Here is a 19,336-nt window from a genome sequence, read left to right as displayed (position 1 = left end):
AGGGGTAGCACCCCTACGCCTACTCTTTTTGCGAAACGCCCCAGGATTTTTGACAACCAAAGAGAGTCAGGTCCTCGGTTCTACGTCTCATCCACAGGACTGCGCCCTTTTTTACAGCACAGTATCCCCCTATACTGGGGCATTAGGGCCACAGGGTGAGCGCCCCCTACTGGTCCAATTAACACCTCGTCTCCCATCCAGATACTGCCCAGGCTCACACCTGCTGAGCTTCATTTCAGCAAGCGGATATAGCGGTTTAGAGGCAAATATCTAGCAAGAGGAGAAGCACGTATGGAAGTCCAAATCCATGTGTTTAAACAACTCTGGGTTTAAAATAGCAGGGGGGGGGGGGAATCTAAAGTTGGAAAAGGTGAAGAGCTGGAGAAAGAACACTTTAAAAGTACTTTTGCAAATCTGTGAATTCATGTGTCGCATAAAAAGCACAAAAATAAATCTCAGTACAAAAGGAAACTTTGATCCTTAAAGATATACAGAAAAGCATGTCAGCAACAGTAAGCTGAGATTCAGATGGTGTTGACTTTTAACATGAAAAGAAACCGCTGAAATGCTAACTCTCCAATTTATAAAGGAGAGAGTCTGGATCTACTGGAGCTCTTGAGAAATCTAACCATTCTCTGCAGCGAGTTACATCTCAAAAATGTGACAGCTTCAGTATCAGCGGCAGACAGACTACTCCTGCTTGAGTGTCTGGTTTGTCAATGTCTTCTATGGTATTGGTTTTAAAAAAGAGACTGTGCAGGCTTTTACCCGAACCGTGCAAGACAAACTGAAAAGGAGACGAAGAGAACGACAAGACCGAGAGGAAGGGAAAGAATGACAAGAAGATGGTGGAGGACGCATGCAGCTCTAGCTTGGCGAATACCTACCACAGTGATGTTAAAAGCGTACAGGAGGTCAAAGGGCAGGGCGGCGATGAGGTCCACAAAGAACCATGTGGCTGCGTAATGGATGCAGATGGATCGAGCATCGTAGACCACCTGTCCAGACTGGCTCACGTAGGTAGTCCGGAAGTTCAGGATGATGTCTGCAGGAGAAAGGAACGATGGTGATCGAAATTCCAGCGCTTGCAGCTGAAGTCTATGCCACATAACAGATAATGCTAGAAGTACAGTATATGTTTTTCCAGTTTGTCTGCAGTTCCTATTTCCTATTGCATCTACACAGTTGCCTTTTCTGCAGCAGCGAGATCCAAGACAAGGAAGGCTGGACCTGCCCTGAGCCGCAATCCACAGAATTGACTCTTTATTGTTTAGCTTTGTTAGCACAGCTGGCAACTTGAAGTTCCTGAATTATATCTGTAGTACGAAAGCAAGTTAGAGGGGCTGCACTTCTGTCACCTTGTCTGTTTCGATCAGGGGGTGAAACAAGCACATGGCCTGCAGTCACACTGTTACTGGCCTGACGGATACAAGCAGGTAGAGGAGTTAGCTCAGACAAGGTGGCTCAGACAAGTAGTTCAGAAATGGGGTGTCTGTGCTAGGCTGAGAAACCAATGGTGTGGAGCGGCCATCTTTGGGATTAACACTGCATCCCACCAAAATTGTATGGGTTCAGTGCTGGTTGTGTCAGTTTTGGGGAAAGGAAGGTGTTGCAAAGGTGTAATCCTCCAGTCACCCGGTCTCGCCGAGTTCGCCCTTCCTGTCTGGTCTCCAGCGCAGCGGAAACGGTCGCCGCTCACCCAGGATGAAGAGCATCTCCACGACGATGTCGCTGACGATGGTGCTGCGGGAGGCGGAGTCGGAGTCATCGTAGGCGGTGAAGCACACGTTGTAGGGCACCGTGACAGCTACGTAGAACGTGGCCAGGAGGATCATCCAGTCCCACAGCGCCTTGAACATGCTGTAGTGGAGCAGGATGAAGCGCGACTTCTGGACTGTGGCCACCTTGTACTCCGGGACTGACGGCTTGTTCTCAAACACATTCTGGAGAAACACACGGAAGAAGTGTGAGTGTATGTGAAAATACAGGTCTGCATCTGACCTGTATCTGAGATATCCGGGAAGATCAATATGAGTCGAGCACACTGTGACCTGCCAGATCAAGATGGGGGATGCTGGGTAACACCAAATTGGAATTTACTGGAACGAGGACATAACCCTACTCCTAACACCCTGTGCTCCAGGAGCTTTGTGGACTAAGATATTCGGACCTCTTTAATGTCTCATCTGAAGGACAGCACCTTTTCGAGTACAGTGGACCCAGTCCACATGCGGAGACATTTTTCTGGAAGTTCTACAGCAGCCGCAGCCTGGTTTTCCCTCGAGCTCTCCCACTTCAGTACTGACCAAGTCCAGCCATGCTGAGCTTCCGAAATCTAACCAGATCAGGTTACAGGGTGGTAATGCTCTCTGGCATGTATCAAAACAAACCCCCAAAAAATCCTAGTTCTACAGGAATGACGATTAAAGTGGAACATTTCAGCTTAAAAAGACACCTCTTTACTGTCAGACTGAATTGTTGCATTCAACTAGCAAGTACTTAGATTTTCTAATAATAAGAAGCACCGAAATATGAAGGATAAATAGCCAGGTATTAATCATAAGAAATCCTTGCATTTACTGGGTGATGCATGGTGGCCTTTCTGCACCAGCTGTACCACTAGACAGTAGACCATGTAGAAATGGCTCCACCAACAATTAAAAGGTCACCTTATGTAAAACAGACTGCGCAAGAGCACGGCAGAATTTGCTAGGTCTCTGGGGTTAACAACCCTACTTGGAAACTTTTGATCCAGAGGGAAAAGCTCCACTTATTGGTCCACCAGGACCACTAACAGCGGCTGTCTGGTTTTCCCTAGAGGTCTTCCACCCGGTGCTGACCAAGCCTAGCTCTGCTGAGCCTCCGTGACCTTACGAGATTGGATACAAGGTGATATCATAGGCTACACTCTATATCTGATCTCTTTCATTTCTTGTATCAGCTGTCCTCTTTCCTGCTGGGAGTCAGAAGACCACGATTACACGGTTGCACTGGCCTTTTTTTTTTTACAGACATCAGCCGAGGGAGATAACCACCTACAGTATACGAAAAGAGCAGCAGGGAAGTTCCTTCCGACGAATCTGGCTTCAGAATGGCAGAAAATAGCCTTTTTCTAGTTTCTAAAGCCATGAGTTGATGAGCTTGCTGGCGCAGTGCAGGAGCCGTGTCGTGGTGGAAGAGAATTTAAACAATAATCCCGGACGTCTCCCCAGAACAAACACCCCGAGTAACAGAGTAATAACCCAGTGAAAGTGAATTTTCATCCTATCCCACATCGTTTTCGCTGCTGATGTTGTTGTTAATGATCCTGCATAGCCTGGGGGGAGTACTGCCTGCTCTCAAGCACACTCGAGGGACTTAAGACCTAGAACATGAGAACAGTGGCACACACCGACAATCTCATGTGCTTCTGTCGCCATCCATTTCCCTGGCCTGCACCCCAGCCTGCTGTTCTGGTGTGGATAAGGCTGATGGGGTTGTCTGATCCAGAGATCTGGTACATTCCATTCCCAAGCCCAGGTCTTAGCATTATGCAATGCCCATATACAGAGAATGATCCCAGACCAGCACGGCTGCTCTTCTGCAACATTTCAGAGGGGTTAGTTAGACGGTTAGAAAAAGCCGCTTTTAATTTGGACCACGGCGCATGAGGCGGCTAACCCGGGCCCTCCTGGCGACACTCTTCAAAGATGGGGAAAAAAAAGCCAGACTTGATCTTGCTCCCTCGTTAGGCTCCTCTCCAAATGCTGCAGCCCAGCTATACTGGGAGAGTTCAAACACCCGCTCTCTTGCTGTCCTGTAAGGTGCCAGACAGAAGCAGGCACCTTCTGAAAAGAGCTTACAGTCAGACAGAAGGCCAGGGGCTTCAGTCATTTTCTCCGGGATGGGACAGGAGTTTCACACCATACGATACTCAAGAATTACCGAAGAGTGAAACGACCTGTTTTTTTTTGCCACTGTCAGGACTGCTCAGACATCTTACCGCCACACTTGTTGGCACTTTGACTGGTTGTGTAAAAGCACCAAGCTATTTTCCTGTGATATTTTCATGATTGGCCCATCTCAGAGGGCACTGCGAGCAGTAATGCTGTAATAGTGTTCAGCAGAACGTAATGAACTACAGTACAATTACATATAGATATCCAATCAGTAAACTGCTAGTCCCAGAAATTAGTACATGAACTTAAACTAAAAATAACTAATCTCCAAGCATTTACAGCATTGAAGCTTACTATATACTATACTACGACTGCACTATATATGAAAATCTTCAGTAAGTCCAAAACACTATTATGTTACTTGTAACACATTATGATTGCTAAGAAAAGTCAGTGAGTCAGTGAGAATGAATACTGGCCTTTAGATTCAGCATGTTCAAGACAAAGTATGGTTGGGACTATTTGTGTTCTTTCTCAACAAAAGTATTTGATACTGTTAACTTGATACCATTGGCCACAGGTTATGTTTTGTGAGCATCGTCTGATTTACGCATTCCTGGGCAGTACTCACAATTCAGCTCCGACTTTCTGAAATTGTCTCTCGGACCTGCACACAGTCATAGTTCACAATTTCCTATTTTAGCCCTAGCTTCGTAATTGATTGGCTTAGGCTGGGGGTGACTTTCCAGTTCTTGACCGGACTGGACAGATGTCACGCCTAGGATCACACCTCCTCTGTCAGTCAGCTCTCCATAAGAACATGTGGAGTCTCACTTCTCTTTAACTGATGAGCTTCTTCAGCCTGCAGAAAATAACAGACTGGTGGACTCTAAAAAGTCTAGTGTTCTTTTAGAATGACGTCATATTTCAGGCAGAAATGCGCTTATCTTTTAAATACCAAGCCTGAGCCATCCAGCCTGTCTGGTTATTAACTTGCCATGGTCTTTAATTGAGAAACATCTGTTTGGATGTGTACCATTGCAATTCTTTCTGCAGGGAAGGCGCTACTTGGCTTAGACTAGCATGGCCATATGGTCCCAGGAGCACTGAAACACTTAAAGACAACGACATTGTCCTTTGAACACAACTACCGATGAACATTGGTCTAAGCTAAATACGCTCATTCCATTATCAAGCTGAGCAGGAAAACCCAATAAATGAAAAACAAACTATTTTGTATGTGTACCAAATACCAAGTATAAAATAGTTAACACCTGTTAATTAACAGCAATTCACTCAGGTCCACTCATTACTTTGGTAACACTCATCACCTGTCCGCTCAGTCTGATCAACAGCTGGAATTTAACGTGTGTGCAATTCAGGAGAACAGTATCAACGTATCAAAGGTGTAAGTATGAACAGACAACGTATTTTGGTGTAGACATATTGGCCCGAAGTGGTCAATGATGGTTCTTTCGTATGACCCCCTTGTGACCCCCTTCCACACGTGCAATCTCTCAATACTTAACATTCTTCTGTCTTCCTTCCTCTGTCGTGTCACTGACCTTAATGAAACACACAAGCACGCGTGGGTTCGGCTCGGGGGTCAGATGGGAAATGCCACACTTCGAACTTCCGCACTGCTGAATAACGGTCCACCTGGGATTGATCCCGACCTTGGATTACAGCCTTGATCTTCTTCTCACCCCCCTTCCCACCTCTCTGAGGTGTATCACCCCCCTCCTCTGAAATAAACAGGTGAATGAATTGTGCACATGGGAATTGTGCCCAGTTTTCCGGCAACGTGCAATTAGCATTCATATCGGTGAGCGTGCAATTTTGACTTAATCAGTGCCTGCCCTTGCAAAGCACTCCCTTATTGACAGTGCACCCCTCGTGAAGCCGGGCTGGGGGAGAGAAAGCTCTCCCAGCTCTTGCACGACACTGACAGAAGTGGAGGCTTGGCAATCGTCCCAGCCTATTTCAGGATGCGGTGCAATTATGCTTTAAAAAATCCATGCAATGTGACAATTACATCCAAACATCGGCTTTCATTATAATCTGAAGTAAATCAATTATGTAGAAGCACTAATTGCTACAGACGGATTTGTTGGATTTAATTTCTTTGCGGCACAGTGGGAGAAAAAAAAGTTAATTTACCCCGCTCCTCTGTCACGCACACGTGATAAGACACACAGACGAGAGACCCACAGTGAGGTGCTAATACCTTTAAATGGAGATCCCTGCCTGAAAAGCAAGCTAAAAGAGCTATTATGTTTTATTTAGAGACCGACTGAGAAACAGGGGAAAAATAACTTGCCATTTCGTGAGGTGTAATTTACTCCGCTCACAATTAGGCACTACAGAAAAGAAAACCGCTTAAAAATGCTGAATGTAATTCCAGATGCACAGGTATTCTTCACGATAAATGCTTTCCTGTTCATCCACTGAACAGCACTGGATGACTGGCAAGGCCTACCTGCAGTATTTGAAAACATTCTAAATATTTCTATGACCAATATTAATTTTTGCCCTTCCATTACATCACATTTGAAATTGATGGTGCAAACTGGGATGGCTTTACTGTGTCATCTTCACTATCACCTCCGTATTTCCACAGGGTTTAACTCCAGAACAGGCTGCTTGTGATTTTAGCTGGTGCTCAGTAATATAGCACTTCAAGCCCTGCTATATTAAAATTACTCTCCAAACACACTAGAGAAACAGTGGAATTATAGAGTTGACTGGGGACTGACACTGCCTTTGCTCACAGCAGAAACCTCCAGAACTACTGCACAGCAACCTATGAATGCCTGGCCAAGTGGAGCCCACCCTACCCTGAGTGTGACCCAGAATCCCAGTCACAGTCAGCTAGTGACACAGCCCAGCCTTGAACTGGTAAAGTCTGTACTCCAGGGCTCAGCTTGTGCTATCCATAAGCTGCTTTCATGGTTGGGCCATGCAGAAGGACCCAGATCTGTCTTTGAATTCAATTAATTCAGCACATGGATCTCTCCAAAATCACAAACTGGACCAGACTAGCGATCACAGCCCTGTAGGTTTTAATTCCTTCCCTTGCACATCGATGCACGGTGGACACACTTTTGCAACAATAACAATCTCAGGGTGCAGAACATTTCCCACAACAGGAGAAATGGTTTAATATAAAATGGTTAATTCCTCATTGCAATTCACCAAAGCTTTCATCTTGAACATGTCATTAAAAAAAAGATTAAAGACTTGTCACAATGTGAGGTTTGCTTTTTAGAAAACTGTGTCATCTGAAGCCTCTGTTCTGTCGTTTCCTAAGTGGAATTGAAAAGATGGGGAGGGGTGTGCGTGCTGTCAAGTTGGGGAATGTAGGTCACAACTTTGAAACCCGACTGAGGTGCTGTTGTTAGTTAATATGTACATGTACAAATTGGTATGACCATTTCATTTAACTGCCTACGTTTTGCAGTTCAACAGCTGCAGCAGTGCTGAATGAGAAAGCACTCCCACAGCTTTGAACCCATAGGCATCGCACAATGGTTACACAAATTATTAAATCTGATGTCAAATGTTTTTATGTCTGTATTTCTCACTGAAATATGAGGCAGTCCTGGAAGTCACAATCAATCTGCTTCTAAGGTCTCGGGCCAAAGCTTTGACAAAAATACTTCTAAGCTATCTGTATGAATATACAGTATGTGTATACTGTACAGTGTATGTGTTATCAGACATGGAAGAAATGTAGCATGTCATAAAATAGCACTTGAATTCACCAGCTAGATGCTTGGATGATAGAATGGACTTTTCCAATAACTGGAAATCTATCTGAAGAGTTATATGGAGAAAAGCGTTATTTTCTGGAATTAGGTCTATATCGGTTAAGGCTGTGTAGCAGTGATCCACAACGGAGCCTTCTGATTTTGCTGCTCAAATAGTCCATTCATACATTTTCTAACCACTTTATCCAGTGCAGGGCTGCAGGAGACCCAGCGTCTATCCCGGCAAGCAATGGACTCAAGGCAGGTTACACCCTGGCCAGAGAGCCAGTCCATCACAAGGCAGACGGACACAAACACGCCGCTATGCTACCACTATGACTCTGGGCTTGGGAAACCCATGTGCACAGAGGGAAAACATACAAACTCCAGACAGATAGCACCTCAGGACTTGAACCCGGTTCCCCATCTCTGAGAAGCAGTAATGCTAACCCCTGAGTCAATGTGCTGTCCCTTGCACTAGTAATGACTTAATTTAATCAATTATTGACATCATTGGTCTGGTTGACCATTTGCAGCTCCCCGTCTTTAGTCAATAAGAGGTACAAATTCTGCTGGGCTATGACTCTCCAGTAACAGGAGTGAAGATCTGTGTCTAAAATGAGATCTGATTATAATAAATACAGTATATTATAGTACAGTATATCTACTGATCACAATAATACAGATCAGCATTCATAAAACCATGAGCTCCGGAGCCACAGAGACTTGTCTCAATCAATGCAATGATTTCCAGACCTCTCCTCTCACCCAGAGCCTCTGTCATTAGAGCATATTGCCTTGATTTGAATGGTGAGAAAGAGCAGTGAGGCTGACTTTATCCACTCAGAGCATCAATACTATAGATGCATTCATACAGTTAAATGCCTTATACACAGACAGTTAAATCAATCCCTGTGTCACTGAGCTGCCTATGTGGTTGCTTGCTTAATTCTGTGCCTACATTTGGTTTAACCCCTAACCCGCTGTCTTTTCAATTTGTTCACCTGTTTCAAGTTCAATCTGGAATCTGTTTTTCTTGTTTTACAATCAATGCAGACTGCTCTTGCTCTTGCAATGCATCATGATGTTTCTTTAACACTTACTCTAAAATCCTCTATCACGCGGTTTTGCAGGAATAATTACTATATATTAGCATTATTAGCATCTAAAAATATTTTAGATATTTAAAAAAATGTATTCTTGACCTGAAGTCTTTTTAGCTGAATGTATTTTCTGTATGTAGCTGCCTAATGACAGTCTCTCGTCATTGCAGAATACTCTGCAGTCTCGTTGGAGGCAGAAACGAAATCCTGAACCTAGATTCCTTTTTGGACTTGGCAGATCTCTAGCTGTAGGTGATCCTGCCATCTGTCCCACGGCGAGGAGGGTGTTGAGGGAAAGCAGACGGAGGAGGTGAAACTAAGTGAAATCCGGAGAAAGACAGGTGTCCTGGACCAAAATTCAGCCAAGCCTAATCGACAGAAGGGTCTCCTAAAAATAACCAATGAAATAGTACAAAATCGAAGCCCAAGGAAAAGGCAAGACTAACTCCGCTGCTGAATGGCAGAAATGGATAAAAACAGAACGGCTCAGGTCCAGTCGTGCACAGTCAGCAGAACTGCGTTCCTGTCGAGAAGGGATTCCTCTGCGTCTTACCCAGCCTTGGCAGCTGGGGCCAGTGGAAGTCTGCCCTGACCTTGGCACTTTATCACACTCATTCACACTCTTAATAGAGGCAGCAGGCTCCATTCCATCAGCTCCCTATGAGAGTTTGTTGGGGAAACAGTCGATCCGAATTGCCGGCTTGCATAACTGGGGAGAAAACGGAGGCTTGATTTGTGAAACGCATTTCTAAGGCTTTTGATTTTTTTTCCCCCCACAAAATTACAATGGCAATTCTGGGAAAAAGAGGTGAGACTTATTGATCTGAAGTACTCCTAGCTCATGTGGAGCGAAGGCATTTATACTAAACAAAAGACTTGCCTAGAATAATTCATTCGCAAGTGACACATTTGGCACGTCTAGTGTGTTCCCAAAATGTAACGAGAAAAGAATTCCACATCCTGCATTTCTAAAACAAACATGAAGCGATGGATAAACTAATTCACAATAAAAACAACTGCGTAGGAATAGCCCCCACGGATGCTCTCTGTATGCTGTGTTGGATGAGTCCATCATCACAATCAGTAGCACACGTATACAAACTCAGCACGCAGGCAAGATAATGTATATGCGGTATTGATGAAACCCGGGCAAATGAAAATGCAGCAAAATGCAGCAGTTTGTACATAGTATTTGCTGTTGAGGACAAATTTATGGAAGGGAAAATGAAGACTAGCTTTCAAAATGTGATCTGTTGCTTGAATGTGGCACCAGAGGATTCTTTGCTGCTGAACGCACAGCCAAGGGTGAGATCACCAGAGCCTGGTTCAGGAACACAACCCACACAGGGTCTTCTGTGTTCTTAATATGCTTCAGCAATATTCAGAGTTTTTTTTTTTACTGTAGACTTTGGATGATTATATCTGACTAGATAAGTGTGGTGGGTCCTCCATACCATGGTAGGACCCCCACACGTGACCTCTTTATTATACTGTAGGACACCTCCCTCTTCTTTAGCGCAATCTGATCTATACACCAGTGGAGAACAAGGAAACCGGGCCTAAAGATGGACCAATCCTGGAGAAAAAAAAACTTCCTAACCAGACTGGGTTCAGAACCTGCTTTGCTTCACCAGAATCCCCTCAAACCCTGAATTTAGTACGGGAGAGATGCACTGCACCCCACTATACTCACCCTACAGGCAACCTTTTAACCATTAACCATCAGGGTGATAAGCGATAAAAAAAACGAATCCTCTTTTCCCTTATAACCTGCAGGAGAGCAAACCTGCTTCTTCCTGCAGCCCAATAGCAAATTCAAACCCGGTTTCCTGGTCTAACTGTAACTCTGGAACCCGAGTGACTCCAAGCCTAGCCCGTCTGGCTGTTTCTAGCTAGAAAAGACTGGACACGGAGATCTTTCCTGCCTTGAGCGATCGCCTGCGCTGCTTCTCTAAGGGTCTCTGAGCTGCAAACCTGCAGCGCACAGACCAAGACACACGGCCACTCTGTTCCAGGACTGAATCTGCGTCTGTGCAGCAGATCTGTCACGTAATAGGGCTCTGTGTGCTGGAGAGCCCTTCACCATGACCCTTCCTGTATTGTGCTCGTTATTTATACAGTATAAGCAGGCTAGTCTAGAGACTGGGTAATTATCCCTCTGCGTATCCCCCCCCTTCCCCTCACTCATCTACACCCTTGTACTCACTGAACCCTTTAGGGTCTGTTGTAAGTGGGCGTTCCAGCTCCAATCTGCGATCGGCATCACACTCCAGTTAATGAAAAAGGTTATTCTAATGATTCATGTTCCAATTCAAGGGGGAATGGTGAGCCATGAGCCCTCTTGCTTGGCCTCAGCCTCTAAACCATTCAGAACCAAAAAAACACCCCACCAAAAATAATCATTGGGACAGATTTCCTGTGCCTTGATTTTCAAAAACAGGTAAAAGACTGACAAGAAAAAACAGTTTGAGTAAGCTTACCCCTTTTGCACTCGTCCAATTTATAAAAAGCCTTAACTTATTTAAAGATTATCTATTTTGAAAAATTGCTAAAAATGTTGCGTCTATGCCCTTTTAGTCCTTTCTTCAAAAGATTTTGATTTCTGTTTTTAACTTTGATGTTCGCAGCCATTAGCAAAGCTCTCATCTGTGCTATTTTTGCCAAGATTGAGAAAGGTCCTTCACGTTCTGTACTTTTGATTCTTTAACTCAGACCATACTGATGGCAGATTTTTTTCTATTGGAACAAAGACAGTGACAAAGACGCTTGCTGGAAATACATTGTTCTCTGCAATACGATCACCTAACAATATCATGTCTGATTCTGAAAGGGCTGAGTGTGGATCTGGGGAGAAAGACAATGTAATTCCTCCCAGACTTCCACTAGCTACATTCCACTGCCCTGCGCCTTAGCAACTGCCTCAGGTCTCATAGCAACAGCCAACTTTTCACTCTCACATCTCACAGGCCCAGAAGCTTGGTGCTTTGTCACAGACAAGTGTGGAGCGTGTGTGTGTGTACTGTGACACGTTGGAGGGGCTGGTCAAAACTGCTTGGCTCTTTTAGCATAGTGGTGCTAGACAGGAAGTGAGACAACAGACCCTGGAGAGGTTTTTTGTGCTGCGGTTAAGGTGCTTTTATTTATAAAATCAAAGGAGTTTAAGTCCACAGACTAGAGAAAGTAAAACATGAAAACAAGACCTTCCTGACCTACTGACACTGTAAGAAAGACTCTCTTGTCTAAAGAACTGGATTGCCAATTAATTTACCTAGAATACTTAGGCAACTTTGCTTTTTTCCAAGTTTATCTTTAACAAAGTTTTATGGCATAACCACAGTTTCAACGCGCTGCACCAACTCAAACCGCAGGTATGGACTAAAATTTCCAGATTTGCGCAGCACCATACTGCTGTCATTGTCAGCAATTCAGAACAAGGCAACAAAACATCTGGTGAGGTGAAGCAGCCCTCTTCCATTGTAAATGAGCTGGCTCGTGAGTACGTACATTCTAACCCAATGGAAATCTTGCTCTCGGCTTTGAGACAGCTTTGCCAACAGATACAACTTACCTGTTCACTCTGCAAGCAGATCACGTGGGAACATTTCTGCGGTGAAATATCTGCTGCACAACCTGTACTTATTCACTCGTACGTCACAGTACGTTGGCCATTACAGGAACTAGTGAGCAGGAAGGGCCCCACCATGTTGCAATTCTCGTGCACCCTCGCTCTCACCCGTGGCAGCACCAGGGGTGTGTGATAACATACAGTACTTTCAGAAAGTTCCTGATTGTGTGATTAATTCAGAATTGGTGAAATTCTTCTCACCGGTCTATGAATTTATGTCGTTACCAAGATTTAATAACCAGGCTGTGAAATTGGGTCTACAGTTGCCCTTGAAATCAAAACTTCCACAACTCGGAGCCCCTTGCGTGGATACGCAGGGCTGGGAGTCGCGGCACGTCTCCAGGGGTAGAGCAGCAGGGATAAAGCGGCCTGAATACCCCCAGACTCTACTCACGTTGTTCAGCGTCACCTCGCTCTTGCTCTTCTTGGAGAACTGGCTGGTCAGGTGAAACAGCACGGCGTGACCTCGCTTCCTGGCGGCCGTGAAGTGCGAGCTGCCGCTTTTCTTGTTCCTGCGCTTCTCCTCTGCAACAAGAGCAACGAACGGCAGGTCACCGCGCACGCCACGCCACGCTGAAGACGGAAACAAGCCGACTGAGCCCGTTTGCAAAGGATGATGGGTGAACGCTGCACCGTCTGGGTCACCTTGGTAGAGGACCAATCCCAAAACACTCACTGCTATATAACAACGGTAACCGCTGCCTGGCCTCGGCACTGGGAGGGGAATAAATACCTATGCATTCGATGTTTTTTTTTAACATTTCACCCATAAAAGCGTTTCCATTCATGCATTCATGTTTCGAATAAAAAAATTCACTTTGGAAACAAAATGTGCATGCATCATTTTTAATTCCACAGCTTGGGACATGACCGGAAGGCAGTGTAGCACATTGCAAAGTAATCTACCGGTCATAACAGCACTGTCCACCAGGCTGTGTGAGTACAGTTTCCCAGCTGTTGGCCCAAGTGATTCAGTTCTAGCTGGTGACTTCAAGATTGTACTGATTATGCCCCCTGGAATGCAATCTGTGTGTTAAGCAACACAGACCCCGAGGAAAGAGGCCTGTGACCAATGAGCTGTCCCTGCAGCTCAAGTGCCCTGTTGTTTGCAATTCCTGGACGGTACCTTCTTTCCTGCCACTGTGGTGACCCTTCCCCCGAGTCTCCGTGATGTCTTTAAAGGAGAAGAGGAAAAGCACCACCTCCCCCTTCTCGTTCTTAATAGGCACGATGTCCAGCTGGCACCAGAAGGGGGTACCTGTGATAAAATAGAGAGGAAAAAAAAAGCCCTTAAAAATCCAGGGAATTATTTTAATACAGAATCTCTTGCATACCTGGCTTTGTTCTTTTTCCTCATTGAAAAACATGATTTTGATGTGCTACAAAGGCCTTTCTATTCCAGGCTTCAACCACCACTGTGATGCTCCCTGGGACTGTGCCACTGCAAGGGCTTCATTAACGTCTGCGCAGAACATGAGCCACTGTGCCAGAAGCACAGTTTGAGGGGGCAGGTAAACCTTACGCCTCAAGGCGCTGGGCTGAAATCCTGCCAGTTTATTTAAAGCTCTTCAGATGAGGATGAGTTTTTGTCTTCTGCCATATACTTCCCAATTCAGAAGCAGTGCAGCACATGATCAGCACCTTAGCACATCTGGATACATCTCAAAAACAGTCACTAGCCTAAAGCTTCAGTAACAACTTGCTGTTACATCAAGCAGGGAAGCACAACTGTTAGAGCATGAGACTCTTTAGTGCACGAGAAAGAGAACCTATCCTGAAGAAAACAAAAATAGATATAACACTTATCAACAAGGCTCTCAGGGCTTCTGGGAGATTGGCCCTGGTGTGAGTGTGTTTGTATCTGTGCATACACAGATACAAGATGCCAATATGGACTGGCATCTTGTTTAAGGTATACCACCCTACGCCCGCTGCTTGCTGGGATACGCTCCAGCTCCCTTGCAATCCTGAATTGGATTTGAATTGGATAGAAAATGGATGGATGGAGTTGTTTGATCCCATGAGCACACAGTAGGGAATGGAACAAAGACCTCAAGGGGTCAGGGGTCAGGGGTCAAAGGTCAGGGGTCGGCCAAGGCGTGGCTGGAGTCTCACCGTTCTTCTTGTAGAAGCGCACCTCGACCTGGTACTCCTGCCGGCTCTCCAGCGCCTTCTCCATCTGCTGGGACACGTGCTCGCTGGTCTCCGCCCCGTGCAGGAAGCGGCAGCTGCAGGTCTTCTGCATGACCTCGGTCCGCGCGAAGCCCGTGAGCTCGCAGAAGCCATCCGAGCAGTAAACGATCGGGAAGCCCCGGTGCACCTGGGCGTTCCCCAGCAGGAAGTTACTGTCTGTGAGCCGGAGAGGGAGGGACAGAGAAGGGAAAAGTATGGGATGAAAAAGAGGAAAACCATCAAGTCACAAGGCAAGCATGCAGCTGGGGTCCGTGCTCGTCAGAGAGAGAGCCAATAGGGACAAAGGGGCTATATGCATATACTGAGAGTCTGCAAAGATCTAGCAGTCAGGCTTTCTTAAGTCTGCCTAAAGAGCAAAGACATAAGGGAGAGTGGAGTACAAAACTGAACATTTGGAAATTGAAAAATGCTTCCCACTGTTACACTGAACAGCCCCTGGCTGTTGGCTTTTATTGATTACAGTCATTGTTTTCTATGCAGTTGTGATGGCAGTATAACTGCTCAGAATGCATGGGGTTGTACAGTATGATGGAGTGGCCTATTAATACCCTATGTTACACAATACAGGGCAGGCAGCGGCATGGTGCTCCTGTACCGGGCTCAGCCTGAATGGGAGTTGCTGGATGATGCCAGCGCCGGGGCAAAGGGGCAGACCCACTGCCCCACTACCCACTACCCCGAAAAAAAGCATGTGATTCCCTCCACAGAACAAAACATATACCAAGGAACCCAGAATCTCAACTCTTATCAGGTCCCATATAATCAGATTGTGAAAAGTAATGTGTGGAATAAGATAACATGAACAGGGCAGGGCTGCTTATTTTATCATTGGCTTGCTGAGCGTTAGAAGAAAACCAGATTTCACAGAGGAGGAGGGAGAAGGACTGTACACCCCATTTAAAAACCATAGGGCACAATATTGGAAGCTTCAATATAAGGTCATTCAGGCCCCAGACACCACTTTTATTGCATTTTAGAACACAGTAACTAATGAAGAAACATTACAGTAGAGGGCCTGTAGCATTTACAGTATTTTGTTTGAATTGGGCATTTAATTTCAAAATCTGGTCCCCAATGCATTAAATAGCCCCTTCTGTTTTGAAAACAACAACAACAACAATGACCCCTTTCCCGTTTCTTATAAAGAGACTCTGCTTCTTGTTTTAAAAATGTCGGACAGGCTGTGCAACTTCAAACGCCCAGCTTTCCCAATACGAATGAATATTGGATGCTCGGGGCCCTCCTCGTTAAGATGGGAATAATTGTTTACTACAGCCCCGCACTTGGGGGAGCAATTAGCATCGTGCTCGCGAAGGGAGCGCTTGGTAGTGTCAGCGCCTTGGAGAGAAACAGATTGAAGAAAACTCGGATTTCAGGCGCTTTCTGCCTTGTGTTTTCGGTGGTTTATTTTTAATTCAATAATCCTGAGGAAAGGAGGAGGAGGAGGAGGGAAGGGGGGATTGTAGCGAGTTAAGAGAAGCGACTGCGAGCAGTTGCCAGCTCACAGTGCGAGGCGTTAATTAAACGTTTCTGCAAAGGAAGGGTGTTTGCGAATGTGCCCTTAGACCTCTCCGGCGCTCTCATCTTCCGCTGCTGGGGCACCGATGACTCCTCTACCGCCACTCCCGTTACATAACCGTACCTCAGATTTGCTAGCATGTAATTAGTACCATTCTGCTTAAAGATCCTCTCCCCTCTCCCCGTTTCCGAGTGTGAACACTGCTTGGGCTGTATCTCGCTCTCTTGTCACCCCAGCCCTTGGCGATGCAAGATCCTCCCCTCTCAGTGTGCACAGTAGGAGGGTGTAGGTGGGTCCCAGGATGCATCGAGAGTCATTACCCAAGCTACCCTCTTGCTCGAAGCCTGTGTTGAGCCGGCATAATGAAAGCCCCCCAAAATCTCTTATTTGTCAGCAGTCGCGAAACTGCTAATTGCCCAGAGCCTGCGAGGAGATGTCGTTGTTTGCCAGAAAAGTCAGACGCGGGGCTAAAGGCCCTAATATTAACTAATATCTAGGTGCCAGGGAATTATCTAATATTAACTTCTCCTTGCATTAGGTTATCAGTGTTATTTTAAGAGAGAGGCTTCCAAAGCCAGTCCACTTTCTGTAAATCACTGATCAGACTGATCTTGCGCCCCCTGATTACAGTATCACCTGACCAATCACCATCTTGGAATCAGGTCAGGTGACTGAGGACAGCCACTCATCCTCAACAGCATTCTGGGGAATGTGGTTCAGAGGAACCTCTTTCAGTGCACTTCCCCTATCACCCCATATGGGTTCATAGATGGCCGACACTAGTCCAAGATGTAAAGGAACAGTTCACAGTTCCAAACTGGGTTGTTAGCAAAACACTATGGGAAAGGCATTGCATGCATACAGCCTGCCTCATATGTTAAACAGCCTACCACAACAGGACCAAGCAGGTGAAGTTTAATTGTTTAATTCGTGCCCTGTTTTTGAAGGTGCTGTGACGCTATCAGATAGGTTGGGCGATGAGGAAATTTCGCCGTCATCCTGTTTGTAAAATCAAAAGGAAGCTAACTAAGCAGAAACAGGACAGACTGCCAGAACTGGGACTTGTCAGTCTCTTTTCGAAAAGGTTCTCTGAATAACCCCCATCCCAACACAAGCTGCACAGCGTTTCCAGAAAATGTGCCAAGGTACATGAATAATAGCTAAATTAGCTAAATATAGACCTCCCCAGCGCACAGGGCCGTGGTGGCTGTCAAATACGAGTTACAGGGGTTTTATGAGCGAGAAGAACTGTCAGATGGGTTCTTAACCACAAAACTGTTCACTACTGAAACATAATGAACTGTCAGCTTTATTTTTTTATTCCTCCATTTAAAACAAAATACTTTACCACATGCCAATGCTAATGACACAGCAGGGAGTAGCCTTTGGCCTGTGTCACAGGAATACCTGCCTTCCCAGTTTCATCGGGCTGACGGTGGTTTATTGATCTTGCAGCCGAACTAGGACAGTTTCTAATTGGCTGGCTGGGGCCACTGCCTGCCCTCACCTATAACCCCAAAAGATGAGTCAAACAGTCATTAATTCAGTGAGCCCCTGAGAGTAATTTGCACAACTTTTGGCTTCTGTCATTATTTCTCTCCCCTTTCAGCTTCATTCCTATCCCTGTTGGAGGTTTAATGCAGTGGTACTGGGCTTATGCAGAATATACATTTTTATAAATAACATACTGTATATAGCACTTTTCATCGTGGAGGAGGCCCAAGTGCCTTTCTGTATAGGAGAGAACCAACAGTACTTCATCCTGTACTGAAAAGCGCCAACCACCGATTGAATTAAGAGGCAGTATTTTTAAGGTAGGCCAGTATATGCAAGACCATGGTGCAGATTAGCTAGGACTCTCTCAACCTTAGCCTTACAAACAGTGCCATGCGATCTTTAATGACTAGGAAGAGAGAACCTCACTTTAGTGCCTCATGTGAAGGACAGCAGCTCCTATAGTACAGTGTGCTTGGGTCATCATTCAGTCTCTGGGTTTTGCAAATTGCCACCCAGACAGAAGAGCACCACCTACTGGTCCCACAACACCAACAACAGGGGCAACCTGCATTTTATTCAGGTCTCCTAACTATCCACTAGTTAATGCCCAGACACTACTTTGCTTCACTTCAAAGAAAGAGGGAATTCTGCTGTCACATTCTGCTGAAATCTCTCCAAAACACGTTCACGTTTTCCAGATATACACTAGTGCTGGGCTACTTACGTTTAGTACAACCTAATTGCTGTACTGATCCCGATAATCATCAAATAATTAAAGAGTCAGTTGTAAAATAATTTAAAAAGTGGATTGTCAGAAGCTGTAGCTGAATAGCTCCACTCTAGATATTCATGGTGTCAGCTGAATTCTGATTGCTTATATGGGTGCCGTAAATACAGTATAATACACAGGTCTTCATTGTAATCATCTTAGTAAATGCAAATCAGTAAATGCTGAAACAGACATAGTCATTATTATGTGTGCAATTATTAGTAAACGCCAGGCACACATAGTCCTAGTGTAAAAAAACAGTAGTGCATAGCAGGATAATCCCAAATTAAACAGCCAAGATGGTGCCAGGGAATACTGTTTTCGGAGCTCAAGTTAATGAATAAACCTGCAACTCTTCTCTCTCTCTTCAGGCAAAAAAAAAATTACTCGATCGGGGGGTATTAAGAGGACCAGATGGACTATTAAGTTAGTCCCTGCTTAGGGCTCTAAAATTCCTGAATGGGGAAGGAAAATAAATGAGAGAGAATTTTCCGTAAGCCTTAAGCCAACAGCCTCCCCAAACTCCTTCCTACTTCTAAATAATTGCCTCAACTGGGGTTGCAGTGGACCCAGATTTCCCGAGTGGCAGTGGCTCACAGATTCACGCTTTGGGAAGGTACGGAAAAAAAAAGAGGAAAAAGATAGGATGCCCAAAAAAGTTGAGTAGCAGAACTAACAGTGACAAATGCCAGCTCTGGAGGCTGAATGTGTAAGGTAGCCTGATGCAATACAATGGTCCACGCCATTACCTTGACAACAGCTGCTCTCCTCACCTTGCACGCTGCAAGCCTGTGCCATCGTGCATGAATACATGGCGAGAAAGTAGGCCTACAGGACCAGAATTTATTTATTCATTTGTTTTGGATTAATATAAGTTGTGGTAGTTTCCTGTTGGGTACTCACAAAGGGCTTGTCTTCATTTTCCCATTTGACTTTTTTGTTACATAAATATAAATGGTCCCACAGAATATAGAAATGATCAGAGAACAAAAGGGGTGTGATA

At 45.2% G+C, this 19,336-nt stretch overlaps 1 protein-coding gene across 1 annotated transcript in view; it reads right to left on the bottom strand.

Moving 5' to 3' along the window:
* kcnh4a (potassium voltage-gated channel, subfamily H (eag-related), member 4a) overlaps positions 1-19,336 on the bottom strand; it is a 52,406-nt gene that overhangs the window by 19,557 nt on the left and 13,513 nt on the right. Inside the window, exons 2-6 of the mRNA XM_088622975.1 lie at positions 14,471-14,704; positions 13,482-13,613; positions 12,750-12,880; positions 1,700-1,943; positions 888-1,045 (exon numbers count right to left, since the gene is read on the bottom strand). Coding sequence (XP_088479101.1) covers positions 888-1,045; positions 1,700-1,943; positions 12,750-12,880; positions 13,482-13,613; positions 14,471-14,704 — 899 coding nt within the window. The remainder of the gene's footprint in view (positions 1-887; positions 1,046-1,699; positions 1,944-12,749; positions 12,881-13,481; positions 13,614-14,470; positions 14,705-19,336) is intronic.

The sequence above is a fragment of the Lepisosteus platostomus genome, chromosome 28, assembly GCF_059453375.1.
Source record: "Lepisosteus platostomus isolate fLepPlt1 chromosome 28, fLepPlt1.hap1, whole genome shotgun sequence".
NCBI lineage: Eukaryota > Metazoa > Chordata > Actinopteri > Semionotiformes > Lepisosteidae > Lepisosteus > Lepisosteus platostomus.
The sequence above is the reverse complement of the archived record's forward strand: the minus strand, read 5'-3'. Positions and strand labels throughout refer to the sequence as shown.